At 36.7% G+C, this 27,404-nt stretch overlaps 1 protein-coding gene across 1 annotated transcript; it reads left to right on the top strand.

Moving 5' to 3' along the window:
- The first annotated feature begins 683 nt into the window (after positions 1-683).
- On the top strand, positions 684-26,572 carry LOC306847276 (tubulointerstitial nephritis antigen-like). The gene is made up of 12 exons (XM_079381125.1): positions 684-1,052; positions 5,176-5,492; positions 8,861-8,927; positions 12,769-12,861; positions 12,980-13,094; positions 15,969-16,092; positions 16,205-16,355; positions 16,457-16,643; positions 17,409-17,454; positions 18,449-18,572; positions 24,579-24,624; positions 24,711-26,572. The coding sequence occupies exons 2-12, from the start codon at positions 5,183-5,185 to the stop codon at positions 24,873-24,875; spliced, it is 1,428 nt and encodes a 475-aa protein (XP_079237251.1). The 5' UTR covers positions 684-1,052; positions 5,176-5,182; the 3' UTR covers positions 24,876-26,572.
- Positions 26,573-27,404: the final 832 nt, after the last annotated feature.

Genomic DNA, 27,404 nt, shown 5'->3' on the forward strand with positions numbered 1-27,404 from the left:
ACACGTAATTTTCTTCTAAATTAAAATTAGATATAATTCTATTCTATTCTTTTTTTTTAATGGGGCTGTGTAATTCAAGGCGTTACCGCAAATTCAGTTAAACGGCACTAATTTTACTAATGCGCGATTAACGCAGCGCGCATTTTCTGTTTGACCAGTGGCCTGACCCGTAGTTGGAGAAATGGCACAGCGTTGCCGATTTAGGGACTTTTCAGACCCTTTTAATACCTTTTTTCCCCTCAAAAAAAGCGCCTAACAACAAATCTTTAGGGTTTGCCCAAACCTTATTTAGTTTCTGAGACTGCATCCATACTTGAAAATTATTAGGCCTAATTTAAGGTACATTTAGAATAGATCAGAACAGCTGATTATAAAGCAAAACTGGCAATATAAAGTGTCCTCTTGTCAAAGGCATGTCAGCTCGTGTTAAGTGAATTGCAACATGCGCAGAAATGAGCGTTCAGTTGTGTAATCAGATCAGTTGCCGGATATATGCAGCTCTTGAGAGCGTTACAAACAGCAATTTATTTATTTTTTCACTTTATTTTTCTGTTTTTCTTCTGGAAACTTCATTGGTGGTAATTCAACAGTTGATGTGATATAACATGAATTGTAAATGTAGTTGTCCGACTGACCAGCAGGTGGTGAGGGAAGAACCTACCTCTGAAATGACATTTGTGTACACAGAAAAACAAGAAAGAGAAGTGCAGTGGTGTGAGACAGATTATATAATGATCCGTAATGAATTAACCAACAGGAAAAGTGTGGCATGGAAAGATTACATGCCCCAAAAATGGTACAAGCAGTCAAAACCCTCAAGGAAAGGGGATTAACCTAAAGTAGCTCCTGTGGGAGGGAGAAAGTAAAGAGGGTTGGGTCGGAGGGCTTGTCCTGGCTCTATATAGAGAGGGAAAATCCGAGTGTGACTAGGGGCCAGACAGGAGGCTGAAGACAGTACTCTGTTCAATACTTTGACCTGTAGCTGAAACAGACCAGCTCACATTTTGTTCACTGGATATAATGAGAGGAAGGATTTGATTTCACTAAACAAGGTGGGGGATTTTTTTTTGTTCCAGCTATTTAAATCCTGTGCTTTCTGTGTAACTTCCTCCCTCCCTATTTTAATGCAAGTGTGTTAAACAGGTGCGTAGTTAAGAGCCGCAGACCGGCAGCACAGCTCTACAGCCTACAACATTCATTATCCTCTTTACATGTTCCAAGGATGGCATTTCATGAAGTAAAAGTAGTTTAAGTTGTGAAATTTAAAGCATTATTTCTCATTTTACTTAAGCTGTTATTGAATCTAGAATATTCTACATCAGTCTTCAACCTTTTTCAAGTGTTGCATTTAAAGACTGGCCTATAAATACCATTTTATTCTTTAGTCTTTTTTGTGTTTTGTACTATTTTAATGAAATTATATGATTTATTACACTTGTATAATCTTAGCTGAACTTTGGGTTAGGTTGGATTTAATTGAATGCTGTATTTTTAATGCATAATTTGTTTGAAATCAGACAATAATTGGAGATTGCTGCATTACATTTAGTTTTGTGTAGTAATATGATGAAAGTTATAGTTATTTGTCAGAAGAGTGTACTTCATTAACTCTATCACATAACTGAATGATACCACATTCAGATAAATTACATATGTAATGAATATAAAATATATTATAATACAGGGTTAGTGGATGCATTTAAACTGCAAATGTGTCTTATGTGTAAACTACACGACGAGTTAAAGAGTCATGGAAATCACTGCATGAAAATGATGTATGATTTCAAATATTAAATATCACTCAGGTCATCAGAGTGGGTGAAACTCACTTTCAGTATTACAATACATGTAAATGAGAAGTAGGCGGTGTCTGCTTTGACAGCCCAAGAAGCTGTGTCATAACTGTTATGCATGGAATCTGCTAGAAAGTCTCCTCAGTCTGCTATCTGTCTGTTATTTGATACTGATATGGAAGCTTCTAGACCTTAAAATGTAGCATTTTTCTAAAGAGGGGTTAAAATGAATCTTAATATTTGTTAGTGAAATTAAATTTTAAAAGTGAAGTTAAAGTATGAAGACAAGACCCGCTGTCTTGTGGTGACCCGCCAGCCTATGATTGTGGTGTTTGGATCAGCATGTTGTGTTGAACCACCTGTACAAATGTATCTAAGATTGGAGATATGACTATAATACTGTATTTTCTTTATCAACTCATTAGTTAAGTTTTGTGTGATCAAAAGCGCTGATGTAAGTCTTGATGAAAGCGAGTTCTGTATCATTTGTCAGACAGTAGATTATAATTCAGGGATGTGTGCAGGAGCAGCAGTTTTACTCTCTGCTGCACATCAAGCATCATACGGGATGCTTGTGATGTAAAACTCAACACGTCTCTACATGTTACCGTCCCGTCGAGAGCAAACAGGCGAGCCTTCAAAAAGCCAAAATATCCACATTACTGTAGTGACATCATTACTGATATTTACCAGAGTGATCGCCATGGTAATGGGGTCAAACGAGCATTTCTTTCACTGTTGTGACACTGCTGTCATATGTTTCAGTGTGTGTGAGGCTGAGCTCTGGTCAACTAAAGGCACAGTCATGCAGAAAATTGCACAGCAATGGACTTTGTTTCCGGGGCTGTTCTTTTGTCTGTTTGGGGGACATGGTGGCTGATTGGGTAATTAATGATGCTATTTCTGTAATTTGTTCGCCGGCATCTCATCTTTGTCAAGTCTCTTTTCTTTTTAACCCGAGACCACAACAGACAACTTGAGCGCAATTATGTGTGAACTTTAGACATTGTTTTCAGGAAGGAGGATCAGTGGAAGTGAGGAGCAGTAATTTGATCAATTAAATGAGGAGGAAGGCCACCCCAAACGATGACCTTTAAAAGGCTATTTAACTTTAAAGCCATATGTTATTTCAAAAGACACAAAATAAAGATATATAAATCTAAAATAAAAAAAATATATAGAAATCAGTTTAATGTGTAACTTTTATAATGTTACAAAAAAATTATATTTAAAATAAATGCTGTTCAGTAACTTTCTGTTCATCAAATAATCCTGAAGAAACAAATCATTATTAATAATTGAGCAGCAAAACAGTATTAGAATAATTTCTGAAATATCAGGAGACACTGAAGACTGGAGTAATGGCTACTGAAAGTTCAGCTTTTCCACCAAAATAATGAATTACATTTAAAAATATTTAATAGAAAAATTGTAATAATAGTTCACAATATTTGTATTTTTACAGTATTTTTTATAAAATGCAGCCTTGATGAGCATAAGAGATTTCTTTCAAAGACATTAAAATATCATAATTATTCCAAACTTTTGGCCAGTTATATATAATCTGTATATACACTGCCGTTCAAAAGTTTAGGATCAGTAAAAATTTTAATGTTTAAAAAAAATTTATGCTCATCATGGTTGTATATATTTAATAAAAAATACATGGAAAATATGTAATTTTGTGAAATATTATTGCAGTTTAAAATAACGGTTTTCATGTGACACTGAAGACTGGAGTAATGACTGCTGAAAATTCAGTGCTGCGTCACAGAAATAAATAATATTTCAAAGTATATTAAAACAGGAAACCAATATTAGAAATTCCAATAATATTTCACAATATTACTGTTTTTTCTGTATTTTTGATCAAATAAATACAGCCTTGATGAGCATAAGAGACTCCATTAAAAACATTGAAAATCTTACTGATGCCAAACGTTTGAATGGCATTGTACATATGCAGTCTAAAAACAATGATTTATATTTAACATATATAATGCTTGTGAAGCCCATTTTGTGTATAAATCTACATGAAAATGTGTTATTTTGTTATCAAAGATGGACAGCCTTTATAAGACAGCCTTACCCTGTTTGTGCGCCTGCCTTGGTTTTGCCTGCAGGAAGTAGCTGTTTCCGTAACTATGATAAGTTTTGGCTCCATTAGTTTGATACTGACATTATTTCCACCATGTCAGCTACTGTGTCCTTTCTTGGAATATGAAGATAAACAGGTCTATTTTCCTATTTAAACCAAACATTTTAAAGGGACATTCATCTTATCTTGACATTTTTATGCAAACACAATTTTTAAGTAATCAAGAAAGAAATAAAATAGTATTTACCATTGGGTTTTATAGTTTAAATTCTCCAAAATGATTCCAAGAGAACCAGGTAACTAAATGGATTAGCGGCACAAATGCAAAACATGAATTATCCTTGCACAATAATTAAGCAATTACATACAGATTTGGAGCGTATTGAATCAAATATGAAGCACATTTCTTGAATTCCGTTTAAATGTAAATACTCCAAGTGGATTATGTAATGTTTTGGTTTGTTTATGGGTTTAAGTTTCCACAGACATTTTTTCTGTATTGCTCAGTATGTGATCCATGATGTTGACATGATAACTGTACTGCGAATATCTGTTTTACTCATAGCTCAAATATTATAAATGTGACAAAATGTCTCAAGAGAGATCAAATATAGACAATGCAGTCAGTGGGCAATGGCCATTCATTTTGACCTTTTGTGCTTTCTCTGAAAAGGAAGAGCCTAGTGTAAGACAATATTTACATAGAAGTAGTCACTGCTGTGAGTCTTTCCTGGAAGTTTAGCAAGTACATAAAGACTGGTGGACGTTTACAGTAACTTCAGGCCTGGGTCACATGACCCCACCTTGTCTATTAGACACACCTCAATGTATGGACCGTCCCACAGAAACCCAAGCACACAGATAATAGTTTCAATCATGGACAAAAGTCAAGAGTGTGCTTACAGTTTTTTTCTCAGAATGATATTTCTAACCTCGTCTACTGCTGTGCTGTTATTGCGTTTGCAGGATGAGTGCATTATTAAAATAAGAACAAGTGGAACGTCTGTTTATCAGTGATGTTTATATTGCAGATTGTTGGCTTATAGCCTCGAGCTCAGTCTGCTTCAGGAAAGTGCAAAACAAACCATCGGCGTTAGGAATTGCATTGCTCTACCTAACACTCAAAGTTCTGTTTCCCGTATCTGTTGCTGTTTTCACTCAAATGTTAAAATATTATTACTGCTGCAAACATATTTTGAGCATAATTTTGTATTGGTGCATTAGATTCAATTCTGATTTGAAAGTTATGGTTGATGTTTTGCTATACTGATTTCTTTATGACAGATAAGCAATGTTGAAGCTCTTGATGCTGGCCGCCATCACAGCGCTCCTCCTGCTGGTGGAAGGGGGAATGTCGGCGAGGACTCAGTCCCGCACCAAGAGAGAACTGGCCAGCCCGCTGCACCTCAGGGGGATCCGGGACCCCTATGGCTCCTACTGCCAGAGGAGAGGAGGCTGCTGCGTCGGCCGAAATGACCAATGCACTGTGCCTTACCTGGACACTATCTGTTACTGCGACCTGTTCTGCAACCGCACCGTGTCCGACTGTTGTCCTGACTTCTGGAGCCACTGCCTGGGAACAACTCCTCCATATCCTCCCAGTAAGTTGTATGACAACATGAAGTCTGAGAGTGTGAGAGTGCTGGTTGCTCTTTTCCTTGTATTTGCCTACACAATGAATAGGGACTAAGACTTTCAAACTTCAGAAAGGATCCACAAAAGCACCGTAAATTTAATATAAAAAGGATCCATACGACTACGCCACTATATATTATATGTATTCTGAACCCAAACAACAGCTTCATATAATTAACAGACCAAAGTTTAAGTCATTATTCACTGATAATCTAATCTCTGGATTGATTTCAGCATAATAAACAGCATTTATGAGATAAAGCAAAGCAAAAGCAAAGCAAGTTTATTTATATAGCACATTTCATACACAGTGGTAATTCAAGATAGTTTATCCATCATTTACACTCATGTTGTTCCAAACCTGTAGAGTTTCTTTCTTATGTTGAACATAAAAGAAGATATTTTGAAGAATGCTGGTATTCAAAGAGTTGATGGTCCCCATCAAATCAAATCAAATCAAATCAAATCACTTTTATTGTCACATCACCACAGCACGTGTGCCTTCGTGAGTGAAATTCTTGAGAGCGTGCTCCAGACACTGCAGAAACAATTTACATATAAACAATTTACATATAGACATTACCATACATACGTACAGACTTATACAGATGACAATGTGTAATATACACATACATATACTCAGTACACATAGTGTACTATTTCCCTCCAGGACATAACATTGACCCTACTATGGAAGTCAATGGGGACCAACAACTGTTTGGTTCTTCAGAATTCTTCAAAATGTCTTATTTTGAGTGTAACATAAGAAAGAAACTTACTCAGGTAAATAATAACAAGATTTTCATTTTTGGGCGAACTATTCCTTTAATGCTGATTTGAAATATGTTAATTTTTGAGTTTGGCCAGCAGTTTTTGAGATTTCATTATTTTCCCTGTCAAACAGATAGGAGTTGGTCTTGCATGCCCAAAATAGCTGCTGGCATTGCAAATATGGCTGAAAATAGGGAACTTGAGAACCAGATCTTTTGTGAATCAGTTGATAAATCAATTGTTTGAAAAGATTTGACCTTAAAATATTTTTTGTTTCTCAAATCAGACATTGCTAGTCCTCTCGTGAGCATATTTGGGCTAATATCAATATTTTGATGCAGCAACAACTTAATTTTCAGTATGTTCCTTAAACAAAACACTTTATTGCGATAGTCCTCTTTAGACATTCTACTAACTATAAGTAACTTTGTAACTATATCTCAACTACATGTCAACTAATTCTCAGTAGGGTAGGTTTAGAGTTAGTAGAATAAGTTGACATACTTGCAAAGTTTTAGTCAGTATGTTGTATGTTGTGCACGCATCAAAATAAAGTGTTAGAAGATATTAAGCAGACAGTCTACTAATACTCTAATGACTGCTAGTTGACATGTAGTTGCAAATTTACTTACTGTTGTTGAATGCCTAAAGTGGACTATTGAAATAAAGTGTTACCAACAAAACTATTGTATGACTTCAGAAGACTTCATATATGGGGCATTAGTCATAAGGACTAATATCGTCATAAGTGTTTTTTTTGTTTTTTTTTTCAATTTGGACCCCCAGATGTCAGAGGTTCAGGTTTAGTCCTGTTTTAGCTTCCTCCATAACAAGAAACATACAACTATGTTCTCATATAGAAAAGATCTATAGTTTGGGATTAGTCATTTTTAATCAAGATGGGAAGCCAATCATTGGTATGCTTAGGGAACAATTTTGGCCCACAGCCAATGTTTGAAGTCTACACCATTAAGAAAAGTTTAGTTATTTTCTAGAAACATAATGGAAACCCAAGTCCAAATTCTTCCCTGTTAATGTTTTCCTGCCATTCTTGCTTCATGGATCTCATTGTGGTTTTGTAGTACCACTGATGTGTAAAATGTTCAGTCGTGGGCCTTAGAATGGGCAGAGAACAGTGGCAGTCTCATGAAAAGAGCAGAACAGGGCAGCGGAAGGCAGGGAGCAATGAATGGAGGTCAACTGAAAGAATGCCTGTAATGTACGAGGAGGGAAGAGGGTGGAAGGGTAACTGCAGGCAGGGGGGGGGGGGGGATCACAACAGGTATGTGCACAATGTGTGTTTGCTAAAGGAGGGGCAATCATGTCTATAGAGCAGGTATGACTTCACAGATCAGAGCTCAGCATTACTCAGACTGAGAGTGTTGCTAAATCTCAGTTAATGTTTTCTATGGAAGTCTGCTTTCATTTACAGTAAAAATAACATCTGATAGTTCATGCTTCCTATTCTTTCAGTACTTTGGGCAATTGCAGCTTAACTTTTTGATGTTTAAACTTGAAACTTGCCTATAAAAACATTTAGTTTAATAAAAAATAAACTAAATAAATGCAAGTCAAATTTGAATACTTAACAGTGAAGTGTGCAAATGGCAACACCAGACAGGCACAAATTTAGCAAAAAATATTCTAGAAAAATTTAACATGCTACAAACACAGATGCAAATTCTTCCATAGTGTCTTTCCCGAACGTAAAAGGAGGCAAACAAGAGAAAATGTCCCGTCACACTTTTGAGAGCTGTTAAGACATCTGCTACAATATAATATATGAATCTTTATTTGTATGTCACTTCAAAAAAATAAATTAAAAAAGATATTGTGACCACAAATTAAGAGTTTGTTCCCATGATTTCTTAAATTAGGGTGGTGTTTTAATAATTTGTTTACTTATTTTAATTTAATTGTGGCCAAATATGAAATACTGCATGTCTAGAAAAAAACAACTAGATATCAGGGCCACAAATTAAGAATATCTTTTCATTTGTCACTAATGGAGAAAACCTCATTTTGGGCCCAGATGGTGTAGTTACAACTACCAGCAGCGGCCAACTGAATCATGCTAACCAGCCAAAGAGTGCCCCTGTTTCCAAACGAGTTTTAAACATTCCTCTCCTCCCATTTTCCAGCATTCGGTTGAGCCAGCGTTATGTAATTCTATTCGGTGCCATTAATTGTGCAGAAATTATGCACTTTGAGATTAAAATGATTTTTATTTACATGATTCATGTGTGTCTGTTATAGTGTCTTACATAGACATCCTACTCCTCTTTAGTTCATTCTTACTGTAGTTTGTACTTTGTGTATTAAGAGGAGAGGAAAGATAGCCTGCCCATTTCGAGCCAGGCAATGTGGCAATCTCTAATTAAGCTCGTCAAGGCATGACGACAGCAGAGTCTCTGGGAAAGCAATGGAAAGCCAAAAAAACATTCCACGACGGGCACCACAGACTACATCAGACAAACCTTTAATCCAAGTGTTTAGTATGTGTGTGTGGTTCTTCCTCAAGTCTCCTGCAGATTGATTCATGATTGTTGTTTGTTGATTTCAGGTTCTTGTGAAAGGAACGGCAACAGGTTTCACTCAGGAGCAACATACAAAGAGAACTGTAATTTATGGTGAGTGTGAAATCAGGTCAAAGCTATATACAAATCCTCATTCTTTCCATTTCCATAGCACTGACAACACGGCCTGTTCAAGGGCACTGTGGATCTCTCAATCCAAGGCCATTGTTTGGCTACATCAACACTCATGTTGGCAGGATTTATTCACAGACCGAGAGAGTCTTGACTGGGCTGCTTCAGTGGGCAGGACAGTGGGACCCCTCGGCCCTGAAAAGATTACACATATTTCTGAGTTCCCATACATATGCTTCACCTTCAGTGCCCTTGTGATCCTGACAACGTGAACAGTACAAACACACTTGCAGGATAATGTACAGCACATATATATCCATAATATTTACCGCATGTCTCTCTCTCTCTTTACACAAAACCCCTTGCTAATAGGATTAGCTCTCCTCGTAGAATCTAATCCGTCGCACCAGCCATGGTCGAAGCACATTCCCTTTCACTGTTTGAGGAGTCAGTGGACACATAAACCTCCTTATTTAATGACCAACACATGGCAGTATATAATTGTGTATGCTGAAATTGAATATAAAGTGGTATATAGAATATAAATCAGTAAACTAACTGCTTTGGCTGTAAAATGACCCTTCTGTTTATTAGTGATGGATTGTTGTATTTTTGTTTTGCATGAAGAGGTAGTTATTCGAGCTCTTCATGTGCGTTATATGATCTCCAGCTGAGATTTGCTGTGAAAATTGTGGGTAATTGGTGAAAGATTCCACACATCTCTCCAGTTTAAGTCACTTCACAACCTTAAAAATGTAAAAATGTAAATTTGCTGTGCCGCCAATAGCCTCGTGGTTAGTGTGCCAACATAAAGCACATGGCCACCTGAGTTCGATTCCGGTCTCTAGGTCCTTTGCAGGTCCCACTTTCCTCTCTTCATCCAATGCTTTCCCGTCTGCTCTCTACTAACCTGTCTAAATGAAGATGTGAAAATGCCTTTTAAAAATTACGTTTACTTTAAATTTAAAACACTCAACTACCCATATATGCTAAATTACATTAAATTAAATTATTGCTGTCAAAAGATTAATCGCGATTAATCACATCCAAAATAATATAAAATAAAATTTTGTTTACATAATATATGTGTACTGTGTATATTTATTATGTATATATAAATACACACTCATACAATATATATTTTGAAAATATTTACATGTATTTAAATGTATATATTTATATAATTTATTTTATATATAAATATATTTAATATAGAAATATAACATATTTTTCTTAAATATATACATGCATGTGTGTGTATTTATATATACATAATAAATATACACAGTACGCATGTAAACAAAAACATTTATTTTGGATGCGATTAATCGTGATTAATCATTTGACAGCATTAAATTAAATTAAATTTGAAAGCATATTGTGATATAAAGTCGCAATAATAAAAAAATAAAGTTACAATTTTAAGAAATAAAATCACGGTTCTGAGATTTTATTCTCCATTTTTTGTTGGCTTCCATGCGGTCTTGTCATCCAGTTTGGGTAGTATAATGTTTGTTGGTCTACAAGCATCTGATATTACTATATACAGCTTTTTACTGTATTTTGCCTTGTGAGAAACTATTGATGATTAGACAAAACAGAAAAGCAGGAATTTCTTACCTCAATGCCAAAGGTTTGTCACACATCAGTAATATGGGTATTGTCTCTGGGAATACAGTGTGGTGTTGTCTCCAGTATTGTTTGTTTTTGGTGTAGTGTGTGCACGGTCACATATTGCAAATGTTTATGACAGGGTGGATTTTACTTGTTTTTGAACACATTAAGACCTAAATATGAGAGCAGTCAATACTTGCAATGCACTAGTGCTGGTTTTGAGAGTCTTGTGAGGAGAAAAGCTATTCTACAAGCTTGTACAAATGGTCGGGATGATAAAACAATCTCTGTGAATTTAGATATATTTGACTTGAAAACTTGATCTTGAGTTGAAGGCATTTTATTGTGAAGATTTTTTCATATTAGCTGCCTCATCATGTAAAAGTAGACAAAGATGTTCTGTCTGCAGATGTGTTTTTGTTTGTATGTCTGACTCAGTCTGTTGTTGATGTGATATGATTTGATCTGTTTGTTAGGCGTGATGGTGCTTTCTGTGATCACACTAACCACAAGATTGGCACCTCCTGGCATTGGCCCATTCTCTCCCCTCTATTCAGTTCTCGTTTTATCAGGATCTTTTTTTACGTTCTTCTGCATATAGGGATCTGCTTCCTGTGGTGACAGAGATTGATGAAATACTGGCTGCTGTCCCAGTGGAGTTGTTGTTCCCTCTGGTTCACATTCACCTCTGTAATGCTGAGATTTCCTGAGTTCAAGCCTCACCGTACGTTTGGCATGTAGCAGTCGCAGACCCACAGGCTCCTGCAGGATCTGATCCTGAGTCAGTGATGTGCTGAGCACTACTGGTGTCTCAATATAACTATATCTTTCTTACTCTTTCTCTTTTACATACACCTGGCTATAATGTCAGAAATTATTGCAATATTTGTGCTAGAGTTATGAGAAGAATGTAAAATCTTGGTCAGTTATCCAAATCTTATCCAGTTTTACTGGAAATCAAAACACAATACTGATAAAGAAAATTATATTTTGCAGACAGTTTTATCTATTTTGGCAATTGCATTTCTATAAGCCTCATCACAGCCTCTATATGAATCCCATGCATTCGTGTGTGAATTTATGTCTCAATCTGAACTACTATGTGAAGGTTGAACACTAGGACTTTGAACGTGTGTCACATGACAGAAGAGGTCACAAGATCTGCTATGTGCAACTAGATTTTTACAGAGAAAAATGTGAGTGTAAAACCCATAGCTATGTTGGTTGCCCGGTTGTAGCATACTGGTCCAAATAAAAAAACAACAGCACATAAAATAATAGCCAACCTTTCCTTGTCATGCGATTTGAGGCATCATTCATGTGCATAGTATAAATGGGCTGGACATAACCTGCTGAAGTTGAATTCTTCTCTTTGCGACTCATCCCGCTGCTCTCTAGTAATGTCTCAGCAGTAGTCTACCTCTGCTCTTCCTCTTTTAATCCACGTTCCTCTCAAACGTCAGGCCTGAACCTCCTCCCAAAGCACAGACTGACTAAAAATGGATATTTCTTCAAGAGCTGCAGCCTTAAAAGGCTCATAGGCCTCTCTCTCTCTATTTCGGTTTCTCTCTCTTGCTGCTTTTGTGTCTCGAATATGTCTGAAATGCTTCATTGTTTCTCTCTATGGTTTGGTCTGACGTCTGTCTACATTTTCTTTCTCTGTTTTAAAACACTTATATAAACACTGTTGTTTATTATTCTAAAAGTTAATCTACAATTTACTTCAGTCCTCAGAAACTGCACTGTTAATGAAAGAACAATGAGGGGTCACTTTGCTTTCCACAAAAACAGTCCCATGACTTACCTAACATAATATTAACCATGATTAAATGTTTTTAAACACACAAAAATGTTTGTTTCCCACTCTTAAAATGATAACCTCTTAAGAGGTCTTGACCCTCTCGACTGTAATTAACAGATAAACTCATAGTAAAAACCCCTGCGTTTTGCCATAATCTTTTGCATTAAGTGCACAGATCAGTTTCAAAGATTCTTATTTAAATAAACATTAGACCTCATATCAAATGACCAGAAAATTATATAATATTTACTTTTTCATCCTGAGATTGACAAGCAATATTTGTGTAGATCACTTCCTGTCACTGACTGTTTTTTCATGTATTTGTTCAGACCTTATTTTGTACTTTATTTGTATAGATTGTACATTTTCTGGATGTGTTCAATAACAGTTTTTATTGGTCTCCCACAGCACATGTGGTCAAAATGGGCGCTGGGAATGTGAGCATCATGCCTGTCTGATAGAGGATGACATGATCCAGGAAATCAACAGGAGAGGTCATGGGTAAGCATCAGGAATCCCATCTAGTCTGCCATTACTAATATTAAACATATATAAACAAGTGCACAAATAAAAGTGTATTCCTCTTTCCTGCTCCCTCTCTCTCTTTTTACCCATACAGTTGGAGGGCCTCAAACTACAGTCAGTTCTGGGGTATGACTCTGGACGAGGGTCTGCGGTATCGTCTGGGCACACAACGCCCCTTACGGACCATTATGAACATGAATGAGATCCAGGTAAGAGCCGATGTTCATTATTGCAGGACCCAGATACAAAGCGGAACATCACATTATCATTTACTAGGTCTTGTTTTCCACTAAAAATATATAAGCATCAGTTTTCACATGTTTATACTGTATATATAATGACATTTTGTGATGTTAGTTTTGCTATGCAATGATGTTAGTCTCTATAGCTGCATTTATTTGATACAGTAAAAACAGTATTATGAAATATGATTTGGCACTCAACAACATTTCTTATTATTAATGTTAAAAATATTTGGAAAACATGCTACATTTTATGTCATGTGATACATGATTCATTTTGTAACATCATAAACGTCTTTACTGCCATTTTTTATTATTAAATTTGTTCTTGCTGAATAAAAGTATTTATTTATTTCAAAAATCTTACTGACCCCAAACATTCAACCAGATATTAAAAATTACCTTAAAGGGTCACACTTTATTTTTAGGTTCAATTCTCGCTTTTAACAAACCATTAACAATGACTTTTGCCTCAATAAACGACTAATTTTCCGCTTGTTAAATTAGGTATTGGGTAGGATTAGGGATGTAGAATATGCCTATTAATAATAGGCATGCTAATAAGCAACTAGTTGATAGTGAGAATTGGCCTCTATACTAAAACGTTACCACTTAAAGATGTGATCTCTGAAATCAAGTCTTCTTATTTTATACAAAAAGAAAACTTAAGATATTTTTTACTGGAAAACAAGATTAAAAAAAAATAATTACGAAAACAAATTGCTGTGTTTAATGTCTGTTTATTTCACAGCCATTTACTAAATAAATAAATTAACTTAAAACATTGATTTGAGTTGAATGTGAGAATAAAGGGATCATGTGCTAGAGACATGAAGCTTTCCCAGAATGCCACGACTGACTAGTCAGAATCAAGTATGTAGATAATCTCTTTATTCATCTCATTTTTATGACCATTGACGGCTCTTTGATTTTCCACTCTCACACTCTGCGCAATGCAGTATGCCGTTAGAAATCATCAAAGCAAGAATAAAAGTCCGGATTCGGAAATCAGACTGTTGTTTGATCTTTGCTATTCATCAGCTGGTTGCAGTGCAGTGCAGTGAATGCATCCTATATGTGTCTGTCTGGAGGTGTGCTATTTGATGTGGCTCGCTGAGGCTTTCAATGTCTCTCTGCAAAAAGCTGCCCGTGATCCATAGCAACACATTACATAAGAGCTGATTCCGCAATGTGAGAAGGCTAGAAAGGATTTGATGCTGTTGATCGGTGAAACTCATTTATAGTCTGAAAATGTACCCTCGCTAGATAGGAACCCATACCCGTATCTTCCTCGCCTTCCTCTTTTCTCTTTCCTCTCCAACCCACATCCTCCAACACGTCTCCACCTGTCTCTAGAGTCGAGCCACTGGTCGTTTATGAAGCCTCTATCTGCCTAAAACACTAATGAATGTCCTGAGTGCTGCACACACTCTCACACACTCTTTACTTTCTCATTGGAGTATTCTCATTGCTCAGCATGAGTGCTCACTTTCCCTGTCAAGTGTTGCTGTGAGCCGTAGCCCTTCAGGGGTCCTTTAACCACCACAATTCACCACTGCAGTGCTGGACGCTTGACAAGCACCTGCATTCCACAGGATCATATCTGGTAGTTGTCAGGGAGAATCATGACGATATCACAGACTGGAATGTAGGAGGGCAACAACCAGCAGCTGTGTATTACCAAAGAGGGAGAGGTGCACAGCAGCCTTTATGAGAGAAAGTGCTAATACATTCCTTATTCAGGACTGATGAAACTTTGGGGTGTAAAATATGACTGAAAGTGGTCTAGGGAGTTATAGATTTAGGAGGTGTAAAGCAAGCATAAATGTGACCCTGTTAAGGTTAGGTTTAGGGTTATATGTTCACACCTGGTATTAACATCAATTTTGGTTATTCCAATCACAAGTGGAAGGCTAATTACGGGTGTAAACAGACCCTCAATTCAATGAAATATGATCATAAGTAGTCATCAGGATCATAACTTGTCAAAAGTTTGGGTTCAGTAAGTTCTTTTTATTAAATTAATATTTTCATACACTAAGGATGCATTAAATAGATCAAAAGTAACAGTAAAGATACAGTGTTACAAAGGATTTCTGTTTAACTACAAAACAGCTATGTAGCAACAGAAAGGTTGCTGTTATTATTAACATTCTATTCATCAAAGAATCCAAAAAGGACAGTTTCCAAAAAAAAATTGTATTCTATTATCAACTTTAACAACATTGCTAATAATAATAATAATAAATGTTTTATTGAGCACAAAATCATCATATTAGAATAATTCTCAAGGATCGTGTGATACTGAAGACTGGAGCTGTGCCATCACAGGAACAAATGACATATATGCACAAAACACTTATTTTAAATCGTGTTAATATTTCACAATATTATGATTTGTAAATAGCATGTGTACATGGTAATGTGTTTCAGCTGACCACTTGTGATCAAATCACCTAGAACAGATATTAATACCAGTTGTAAAGTGGACCGTTGAACTTGTAAATGAGATTATTTGGATGTTTGGATTTCACTAAGACTTTTTTTTTTATTATCGATGGAACAGGTAAAAAGTTGGAAACTCAAGATTTCTGGATTTACCATTGGAATACTTTTGAAAACCCACAAAATTTACAAATCACCATTATATAACCACACTAAGGCTTTATATAGTATTTTGTAGAAATGATTGCTGCATATGGAAATTATTGTTTTATGCCACCAAAATCACTCATAATCACACCATGGATGCATTTATGGAAATCTTTATTCTGTGTTATTCATGTCTTCAATGCCAAACACCGCCATTAAGCCATAAAAGTCACTTCCTTTTTTCTGCAGATGAATATGAATGGAAATGATCATCTGCCAAGTAACTTTAACGCAGCTGACAAATGGCCAGGGAAAATCCACGAGCCCTTGGACCAGGGGAACTGCAATGCATCCTGGGCTTTCTCAACTGCAGGTGAGTCAGAAAAGACACGACACAGACCACAGAATACAGTACTGTTTGTATGTTATATAATGCAGTTCCTCTGTCCTGTCGCTCATATGTGAACCCTGTGACTCACTTCTAGCTGTTGCATCAGACCGGATCGCTATTCAGTCAATGGGTCACATGACCCCTCAGCTCTCACCTCAGAATCTGATTTCTTGTGACACACGTCATCAGGGCGGCTGCTCTGGCGGGCGTATTGATGGGGCCTGGTGGTACCTAAGGAGAAGAGGGTAATTCACTTATGTTTTACACACAACATCAAAACCTTTAAATGATGCACATATGAAATAAAATTAGTCTTTTTATTTAAATATCTGTATTTTTCTCTCAGGGTCGTGACAGAGGAATGTTACCCTTTTTCTCCGCCCCAGCAAAGTCCTGCTGAAGTGGCTCGCTGTATGATGCAAAGTCGAGCGGTGGGCCGGGGAAAGAGGCAGGCCACAGCGCACTGTCCCAACAGCCACAGCTACCACAATAATATCTACCAGTCAACCCCACCATACAGATTGTCCTCCAATGTAAGTCAGCTGACCCCTCGAATCAAGCAGAAAATCAGTTTCTTTTAGGAAATGACAATAAGTCTTATTAGCTTATACCATACTGTTTCTCAGGTAACTTTATCTCGTTTAAATAATGTTTTACTGGAAAGCAAGTTTCATGTATAATCAGGCATCCCGTATGTTCTGACACGTTAGAATTACATTCTCTGTAAAACATGCAGACCTCTGCCCGCATATTACCAATGGTTAAAGCATAAGTGATTTACAATTTTTTTTCCCTCACACCCAGCATCTGTGTGCTTTTCTGTATTCAATTTCTTCATCAGTCAAAACCCTTCAACTCAAAGCCAAAGGGAGGAATAACTCAACTGTCTGGAGAGGCATTACATTAGCAGTCATGTCATGGTTGAACATATTTTCTACCCGAGCCATATCTTACCACCCATTTGTCTTGTTTAATGCATAGTCTAGGTCATATATACATGTCTCTAGGCATGTTTTAGATCATATATCGTTCACAGATGTGAATAAGGAATGTGATAAACAATTTGTTGTAGTAATACTGTATATGGAAGCATGACTGTTTAATATGTGTACAAAAATATTTTTACCCATGCATTTTAAGACTGCTCTTACTGTATATAAAATAATCGTTAAGTAATTTCATTATAAATGCATATTTCTTTTCATGGTGCAATATATATGCAGAATTTGCAGTGTAAAAATAGCATTAGGCTGGAGTATGCTGTTAACTGAACTCACTTGTTGCTTTTCCACTCACAGGAGAATGAGATTATGAAAGAGATTATGGATAATGGCCCCGTGCAAGGTATGGATTTCTCCAGTTGGTGTGTGTGTGTGTGTGTGTGTATCTGCACAATACTGTGAGCCAGAGTATAAGAATAGTAAAAAGCCCATGCCTAATGACTGTTAATGCAGTCAGCAACGATCAGTCTATGTCGTATTAGTCGCCATGGAGGTTGTAGACGACCATACGGCATTTAGTTTGGACAAAAAGCCTAAACTCATCATACATGCAGTGAATTCTTGAGAAAAGTCCCCTGCAGTAATATGATGAGGGTGTGTGTTTGTGCGTCGTTCAGAGCAGCTCCGTGATCCTGTGCCAGTGTTCTGTTGTATTGTTCCAGACAGGAGGGAGCACTGGGTTTACGCCAGATTTCACTTCTAATCTTTGCAAAAATTCTGCCTAACCTCTGGCTTATATTGAGGAACAGGAGATGAAAAGATAGTCTTCATGTGCAGCAGTGTGTGTGTTCATCAGACTCTGTTTACTGCTTAGGATCTCCAAGTAATTTTTTGGAAAAACCCAAAGTGTGTGAGAGGGTGCAGGTAATTCCTATAATGCAGTGTTTTCCAGAATGTTGAACCCAACTGATTTTTTTTCACATGCTGTCCTCAGGAGGGTTGCTGCTGGTACTCACCCACAAAAGTTTTGGCCTGTGAATTTAAGCAATGGGTCTTTATGCCATGTGGATTTGAGCTTATTTGAACTGCAATACAGTTACTAGTGGTCACTGTGATCTCACTTTGATCTGCAAGGGCACAGGATGTTTGGGTGAGCTTGTGCAGCCATAGTATTTCCTGTAGTATGACTGTGAGTGATAAGAATGAAGGATCGGCTTTTGATTCAATGATGTCTGAAGGTCAAAGAACAATTTGATTAAACAATGGAGATCAACTATTTTTAGACATAAATTCAAGACTTCTATATTTAATTGCTGTACTACTGTAATTTGTATTATATTCAAAATAGTGTAATCAAAGATACATAATGGATGTTTTATTTGTTTTTCCCTTTTTAGCCATCATGGAGGTCCATGAGGATTTCTTTGTGTACAAGAGTGGAATTTACCGACATACAGATGTCAATTACCACAAACCGTCACAGTATCGCAAACATGCAACGCACTCGGTCAGGATAACAGGGTAAGCTCTAGCATTGCGTAACCTTTCAAGAGGAATGAGTGTTTCAGAGAAAAAGTTCTTAGACAACAAAAGGTCTTTTTTTTTTCGTTTTACCATTTGTAATTTTCTCATACAGATAGATAGATAGGTCGATCTTTGGGTTCTTAAATTCATATAAATTAAAATACATTTACAAAAAAGTATAAACAACCGTAAAACAACGAAAACTAAAACTGTAAAATATTTTTTTTTATTTTAAAAAAATTTATTTTTAGACAGTTTCTTAGCCCATTTTTCTTAATTTACCTCACTAAATATAATAAATGATATAAAACAATTTACTATATGGGTAAGAAAAATACATTTTATAAAGAAAAATTGTACGATAATATATAAAAAGTAAATATAAGCAGTTTTTACTCTTGTAAATTAATCTTGTTTTAAGTATGTTTTTTTAAGGATGTGACTTTCTTCTGGTCTGAAGTGAAGACCTGAAGATTTTAAATGTAATATAGACAAAGTATTTTAGTGATTTAGGTCTTTCCCATTTAAGCAGACTGGAGCTGTATTTGCATGACTGGGGGCGCCACCATGATGGCTGTGAAGTGAACTAATTTGCCTTGAAAGGACTTGATAATATTTAAGACATAAACTCCATGGCCCCACTTGTCTGCCGAGCAGACATGTTTTTGTTGTTACTAGCAGACAAAACACCTGGATGACTGGTCTTCCAGTCCCACCCCCAGACACACACCCCTCAAAGCCTTTGTCTGGTTTTGCTAAACTCACTCATACATAACACACCTTAATAGCACTGCATCACTACATGACATAGTAAGGATTCACTTTACTTTGTCATAAAAAAACCTTTGTTAAAGTGAGGGGAAATACAACTCAGACTACTATTTTATTATATTTTATTTTATTTTAATTTCTCTCTCTAAAAATTTTGCTTTTTTAACAAATATGCCTCAGAGATTCCTGCTGTGCATAAATGTGGTTATTTCCCAGTCAGTGATTGTTTAGTTGGACAATGAGGGCACGGTCCGGTCCGGTCGGGTCGGGTCGGGCCATATTCCCCAGGTATGTGTCCGAAAACCTCGCCTGACCTGCCACTGGTGTCTGTGAGTGTGACATGCTTCAGTGGTGACGGGGATATGAGCGCAAGTCTGTCTGAACCCCGGCTTTTCTCCTGGCCTCCTGTCACTCGCTGACGCTGCGCTTCTCGCGCTGCTCTAGACGTTCAGAGGATGCTGCATAGCCCAATGAAGTTGGCATACGGGGGGGGGGGGGCAGCGGCAGTGTTTTTACTGGGAAAATCCCACCATGGTGCATTCGGCTAAGCCCAGGGCCTGGGAAAGTTTGTGGAAAGCTCATTGATGTCCAGTGTAATGGAAATGGCATTGTTCAGAGCAGACAGAGAGGCCTAAACCCAGCGCAGGTCAGGGGCTGGTTGGATGCGGTGGTATGTCTGTCATTGTCCAAAAGCCAAGGACATAAAACATGGTGAGATAAGAGCGTAGCAGAACTCTGAGCCGCATAGATGCCGGTTTTGACCCTCCAACTCTCCCATGTATTTTATATGGAGGCGCATTGCTTTTTTTAGGTGATTTTGTTTGTTATTTTTCAGATTGTACTGAATACTGAATTTATATATTGCAGAACTTTAATATATTTAACTTATGGCAAAATTGGTAATTCTGTATGTTGTCTGAGCATTGGCATCCTCTGAGGTCCTCTGAGGGGCTGGCATTATCTTTTCTCAGGTGTTCGGTCATCTCAGATAATTTAAGGGTTGGATCCAGACTGAAGCTTCTGTAATTCCTAGTTACCACGGGATGTTAATCCGTGACAGAAACAGAAACAAATAGAGACATAATTAGCATAGCTGCTGTTCCATCTAAGCAAAAATGATTTGTTCAACCCAAGCTAAAGAATAATAATAATGTACATTTGATCAGATATAACTGCAGTACAAGATTATAAGATGCATTATGTGAATGCTTGGCTAAAGAGATGTGTCTTTAATCTAGATTTAAACAGATAGAATGTGTCTGAACCCCGGACGTTATCAGGAAGGCTATTCCAGAGTTTGGGAGCCAAATGTGAAAAAGCTCTACCTCCTTTAGTGGACTTTGCTATCCTAGGTACTACCAAAAGTCCAGAGTTTTGCGACCTTAGGGAGTGGGTTGGATTGTAGCGTGGTAGAAGACAAGTTAGGTACGCAGGAGCTAAACCATTTAGGGCCTTATAGGCAAGTAATAATATTTTGTAAATGATACGGAACTTAATAGGTAGCCAGTGCAGAGACTGTAAAATTGGGGTAATATGATCATATTTTCTTGACCTGGTAAGAACTCTAGCCGCTGCATTTTGGACTATCTGTAGCTTGTTTATTGAAGATGCAGGACAACCACCTAGCAGTGTATTACAATAGTCCAGTCTAGAGGTCATGAATGCATTTATTTATTTATTTAGTCATTTAGCAGACGCTTTTATCCAAAGCGACTTACAAATGAGGACATAAGAAGCAATAATAAATAAAAAATAAATAGAAGAAATATTCTTAGAATATTAAAAATATAAAAAATAGTTGATCTCCATTGTTTAATCAAATTGTTCATAAATAGAAGAATGCATGAACTAGCTTTTCTGCATCAGAAACAGGTAGCATGTTTCGAAGCTTGGCAATGTTTCTAAGATGGAAGAATGCTGTTTTTGTAACATGGGAAATAAGATTTTCAAAGGACAAGTTGCGGTCTAATATAACACCCAGATTTTTGAGTTTAGAGGACGTAACAATACATCTGTCTAGTTGTAAATTGTAATCGAAGAGATTCTGTGTAATGTTTTTTGGTCCAATAAGTAATATCTCTGTCTTATCTGAATTTAATAGGAGGAAATTATTGGTCATCCAATCTTTTAAATTTTTTACACAATCTATTAGCTTAGATAGTTTAGATGTTTCATGAGGTCTTGTTGAGATATATAGTTGAGTATCATCAGCATAACAATGAAAACTAATCCCGTATTTCCTAATAATATTACCAAGAGGCAACATGTATATTGAAAATAGCAGAGGACCTAGGACACATCCTTGTGGTACTCCATACTTTACTGGTGATAATTGAGATGACTCCCCATTTAAATGAACAACGTGGTAGGATCAGGTAGGATGTAAACCATCTTAAAGCCTGCCCTTGAATACCAGTATAGTTTTGTAATCGATCTATGAGTGTGTCATGGTCTATAGTGTCTAACGCAGCACTAAGATCAAGTAATACTAGCAATGAGATGCAGCCTTGGTCTGAAGCAAGAAGCAAGTCATTTGTAATTTTAACAAGTGCAGTTTCTATGCTATGGTGAGGCCTGAAACCTGACTGAATTCTTCATAGAGATCATTTTTTTGCAAGAAAGAGCACAATTGAGCAGACACCACATTTTCTAAAATTTTAGACATAAACAGAAGATTTGAAATGGGTCTGTAATTTGCCAGTTCATTAGAATCTAGTTGTGGTTTCTTAATAAGAGGCTTAATAACCGCCAGCTTGAATGGTTTTGGGACGTGGCCTAAAGATAACGATGAGTTAATAATATTGAGAAGCGGTTCTTCTGCTACAGCTAACAACTCTTTCAGTCGTTTAGTGGGTACAGGATCTAATAAGCACGTTGTTGGTTTAGATGCACTGATAAGTTTATTTAGCTCTTCCTGTCCTATAGGTGTAAAGCACTGCAGTTTTTCTTTGGGTGCGATGAATGAAGCTGAAATACTAGACGCAGTTGAATCTACATTTGATATTGTATTTCTGATGTTCTCTATTTTATCAGTAAAGAAATTGATAAAGTCATTACTATTAAACTGTGAGGGAATATTTAGATCGGGCGGTGTCTGTTTATTTGTTAATCTAGCCACTGTGCTAAATAAAAACCTTGGATCTATGAGTTTGCGGATATGCTCTGCCCTGGCAGTTTTTAAGAGCTTGTCTATAGCTGGACATACTGTTTTTCCACGCAATTCTAAAAACTTCCAAGTTAGTTTTTCTCCATTTGCGCTCAAGATTACAAGTTTCTTTCGTGAGAGAATGGGTATAACTGTTGTACCATGGAGCAGTACGTTTTTCTCTAACCTTTTTCAATTTGAGCGGGGCAACAGCATCTAATGTATTAGAGAAGATAGTGCCCATGTTGCTAGTCATTTCGTCTAGTTCATGTGTATTTATGTGTACACAAAACAGTTGAGATAAATCAGGCAGGTTATTTGTGAATCTCTTTGGTGGCTGGAACAATAGTTCTGCCCGGACGATAACGCGGAGCCATATAACTAATATCAGTAATACTCAGCATGCACAATACAAGGAAATGATCAGTAACATCATCACTTTGAGGTACGATATCTATATCAGTAAGATCAATTCCATGCGATATAATTAAATCTAGCGTATGGATGAGTGGGCCCGGTGACGTTTTGCTTGACTCCAAAAGAGTTTATTAGGTCAGTAAACTCAAGTCCTAACGCATCATTTGTATTATCAACGTGAATGTTAAAATCTCCGACAATTAGCACTTTATCAACATTAACTAATAGATCTGAGAGGAAATCTGTATATGGCCCTGGCGGTCTATACACAGTAGCCAGAGCAAGAGACAGGAGAGATTTCTTTTGCATATCTAACTGTGTAACATTAAGCAGAAGTATTTCGATTGAGTTAAACCTCCTGTATCTTGTTTTCTGAGTAACATTGAGAATATCACTATGTATTGTTGCCACACCGCCACCACGACCAGTCTGACGGGGCTCATGTTTATAACAGTAGCTTCATGAGTAGACTCATTTAGATCAAAATATTCATTTGGTTTAAGCCAGGTTTCAGTCAGGCAGAGTACATCAATATTATTATCTGTGATCATTTCATTTACAATAACTGCTTTGGGTGCGAGTGATCTAATGTTTAGGAGCCCAAGCTTTAAAAGTTTTTGTTCATTTATTTTGCGTTTTTCTGGTTTAATCACGATCAGATTTTTTCTAGGTCCTGCATTAAATTTATATTTTGACCTCGCTATTTGGGGAACAGACACAGTCTGTATAGATTGGACAACGCAAGTACTTCTATCATTTAAGTGGGTAGAACAAAAGTCATCATAGTAGTTATTTGAGAATTGGCTTACTAGTCATATGGAGCGTATTGTCCTTCCCTTAGAATAGACGTGGACTAAACTATATTTATTCCAGACATATATAAATAAATAGCCCCTTGACGCATATAGTGATTGACAAGCTGAATGTTTTGAACTCCGATAAAAAGACATTGGAGGTCAATGGCTTCCTCTTATTGCTCAAAGCACGAGGACGGGTGGAGGAGCATAAGGAAGTTCTTGGCTTGGTAAAAGTTTGAACCCATCGGATTGTTGTTGACTTGAGGAGATGTAAGGGGGCGGGTGTATGCTGCTTCTTGATGCTCACGTCCTTCCTCTGCACCATTTCAGGATGTGTTTTGGTAGTCTAAGTATTTTCCAATTTTTACTCAGTTTTGAGTTGAAAGCTCTCAGGTGTGAATACAATTTTTCAAAAAATAAATAAATACACAAAGTTATTATATTATATTATAAAAAGACCAAAATGTGTATTTAAATTAGACTCTTTGACTGAAAGTGTGAATATTCCTCACTGTTTAATGAATATTTTTACCTTGTCTTCAAGCAAAATATGAAGATATAATATATTATATTATTATTTTGTAATTTAACCCAGCATAAATCAAAAATCATAAAAATATAAACAGTTTATTTAATATTATAATATATTATATTATTTTTCTTAATTTAACTAAGCATAAATGTAAATAATCAAAAAACTAAACTATTTTAATAAATAAAGATTATATTATTGATTGATTTTTATTTTATATATTTCCTGCATCTGTAGGCCTACCCAACTTGAGTTGATGAGCCTGTTCTTAGAGAGCTGATTTGAATACTAATGTCTAGTGAATGCACAGTAGCATATTGATTTTTATTGCACTTTTCCAGATGGGGAGAGGAAAGAGATTACAACGGCAGAACACACAAATACTGGGTGAGAAATTATATCCATCTTTCCTCTTCAACAGGAGCTTTTACACACTTTTACACATTGTAAACATGATCTCCTTCACGCCATAGATTGCATCCAACTCATGGGGGAAGAACTGGGGCGAGGATGGTTACTTCCGAATCACTCGTGGCGTAAATGAGTGTGAGATCGAGGTGTTTGTGATCGGCGTGTGGGGCAGAGTCACCATGGAAGACATGAACAACCATCACCATCATCACGGACGCCGCAAGTAGAGATCTGCAGTGTATGCCTCACTGTATGATTTAAAAGTCAATCAGGTCTTTTGCAGGTTTGTTAGAGTCTGATTTCCACCAAACCCCAGTGCCTTCTGAATATCTCTTCACGCCATATGCATAAAAAGTGGTGTCCACTGCCCCCCTCTGTCCAAATACACATCTCCACTGCAATTTTGGTTTGGAGGAATGTAAAACTCTAGTTTGTGTACACGGCCTATATCGTCTTATTGGTGGAAACCGTGACTACGTTCCCTGACTGGACCTCAAATAACAGCCACAGCCACAGGACTCAGACGCACTCAGGACTTAGTACTCCAAAGACACACTTCACAGGCACACACATGCGCTCGGCATCACAATGTAATTGTCTCAAATGTCTAATATTGTGATTATATTAGGATGTGTCTTTTGTTTTGTATTTTTCCCTATGTTTGGGAATCGTTACACACCAAGGCAGACAGTCAGACAGCACTCCATACGTTCTGCTATAAAGATAGAGGGATGGAGGAATACCAGGATGGCGGAAGAAGGTTTTAGGACCAATAATTTATTCCAAAAATAGCCTAGATTAGATTTATGACAGTTCTCTGCATTCCATTGAGGTTAAGGTTGTTTAAAATCTCTTTAAAGCATTTTAACCCACTCCAGTTTGTTTCACAGTTAGATTCTGTTAGGTTGGCTGTTAAATAAAGTTAAAGGAGGACTGTACAGATACAGCCACTGTTATTCACTCTCATTTTAGAATATAACAGGAAGCAAACCAAAATGTTTTTTCAAGCTATGAGACCAAAAAATGGACATCAGTTACTGTAATTTTAAAAATCTATAAGAATTGAAAGGCTGGAAGTGGTTTGGTCAACCTGGAGCTTAAATAGTGACCTTAAAGGCAAAGACAACTGTTTATCATCAGGAGCTTTGGTTGAAACTGTTATAGTGTGTTGGCTATATTGCGCTGGAATATATACATATAAATACCACAGATTCCATGTAAGAACAAAATCTGCTCAAGTCTTAAGCTATTGTACTCTGTGAACTAGTAAGATTGTACACAACGATTGACATAAACCTTATTTTTTTTGTTCTTGTCTGTTTTGTTGAATTATTTAATTGATTACTATTACCATTAGTATTTAAAAAAAACTTTATCTTGTACATAAAAATGAAAAAAATCTTAAATATGAGATTTTGGAAGTGAGGAGAAAGTGCACATGGGTTTGGGATCAGTGCTGAATTACTACTGTCTTGCTATATAAATCAGGCAAAACTGCAAACAGGGGGTCTTTCAGTATAAATTCAGCAACAGATGCTATAGTCTGCCCACCGGTCCATTAGCATTCTGTGAAACGTGTTCTCTATTAGTCATGCAAGAAGTTTCTACTAAGATAAAGCAGTTATATGCAGCCAGATGAGTCTAGCATATGGGTTTATGTCATGAATATTCAGTGTCTTAATATTGCTAGATTTTACATTACGGTTCGTTATACACTGATTTGAGCCCAAGCTGGATCGTTCTCCTTTAGACATTCTTCAGTTCTGTCTTCCAGTTCTGTAATTATGAATTAATGCTGTTATTTAAGAGCAAAGTGTGTTTGTAAATCGCTGGTTACTACTGTGCAATGCTACCATGTTGTTCCTTGTGTTGTCTGAACACAACGCAAACCACCTTTGTGATGCAATAAAAGTCCTACAGCCCACTTCATTATACTTGCACCTGTTTTTCTCCCCTACACATTAAAGTATTGTATTATAAAAGCTGTTTCACCCCACCTTTAAATCCACATTATCCTTCAGTGCAACACAAGTCACTGGTTTCATCTTCTGCATAATAGCATAAAATGATCTTACAAGTTAGTCTGTGGGTTAAGTAGACATTGCATCAAGTGAGGAGATTTCGATTTTTCAGTGATTCAGGTTTTATTAGCAATTCTTTTGGAGAACAGGAGTTATTTGAGGGAAAATACACTTTATTACATTTACTGCTCTCAACAAGTTTACAACTGATTCATAACATTTTTACAAAATGTGTTTATATACAGGTTGTTGTGAATGATTTCTAGTATTTTATATTCACTAAAAATAACTGAAAGAGTCAATTGTTCCAGAATCAGATCACAGTATCATGAGAAATCGGATTCTCCTTCAAAATCTGGTCTGGACCCCATCAAATAACTTGCACTCTTCATGGCTTGATAGTCATTTGAACTGTTATATAATGACCATTTGTGTCTGTTAATATTATAGTAGTAGATCACTTCCAAAATGAAAATTTACTCACACCCATGCCATCCAAGAAGCTTTTTCTTCAGTCACAAAGAAAGGTTTTTGAGGGAAATATTAAAGGAATTTTCCCCATATAATGGACTTCAATGGTGGCCAATGGGTTGAAGGTCTGATTAAACTGCAGTTTTGTGGTTAAAAAGTACATGTGTATTTTTCTTTGAAAAGTACAACTCGTTTCGTTAGAAAAGACCCATATTTCTCAGCTGGGATCCTGTAGAGCCTTTCATGAAAGTTGTCCTAAAACCA

This window comes from Barbus barbus, assembly GCF_936440315.1.
Source record: "Barbus barbus genome assembly, chromosome: 27".
Lineage (NCBI taxonomy): Eukaryota > Metazoa > Chordata > Actinopteri > Cypriniformes > Cyprinidae > Barbus > Barbus barbus.

Coding starts and splice junctions, on each gene's coding strand:
- LOC306847276 (XM_079381125.1), top strand. CDS start 5,183: ATGTTGAAGCTCTTGATGCTGGCCGCCATCACAGCGCTCCTCCTGCTG. Junction 8,928..12,768: donor AAAGAGAACTGTAATTTATG/GTGAGTGTGAAA, acceptor GGTCTCCCACAG/CACATGTGGTCAAAATGGGC. Junction 16,644..17,408: donor CATACAGATTGTCCTCCAAT/GTAAGTCAGCTG, acceptor TTCCACTCACAG/GAGAATGAGATTATGAAAGA.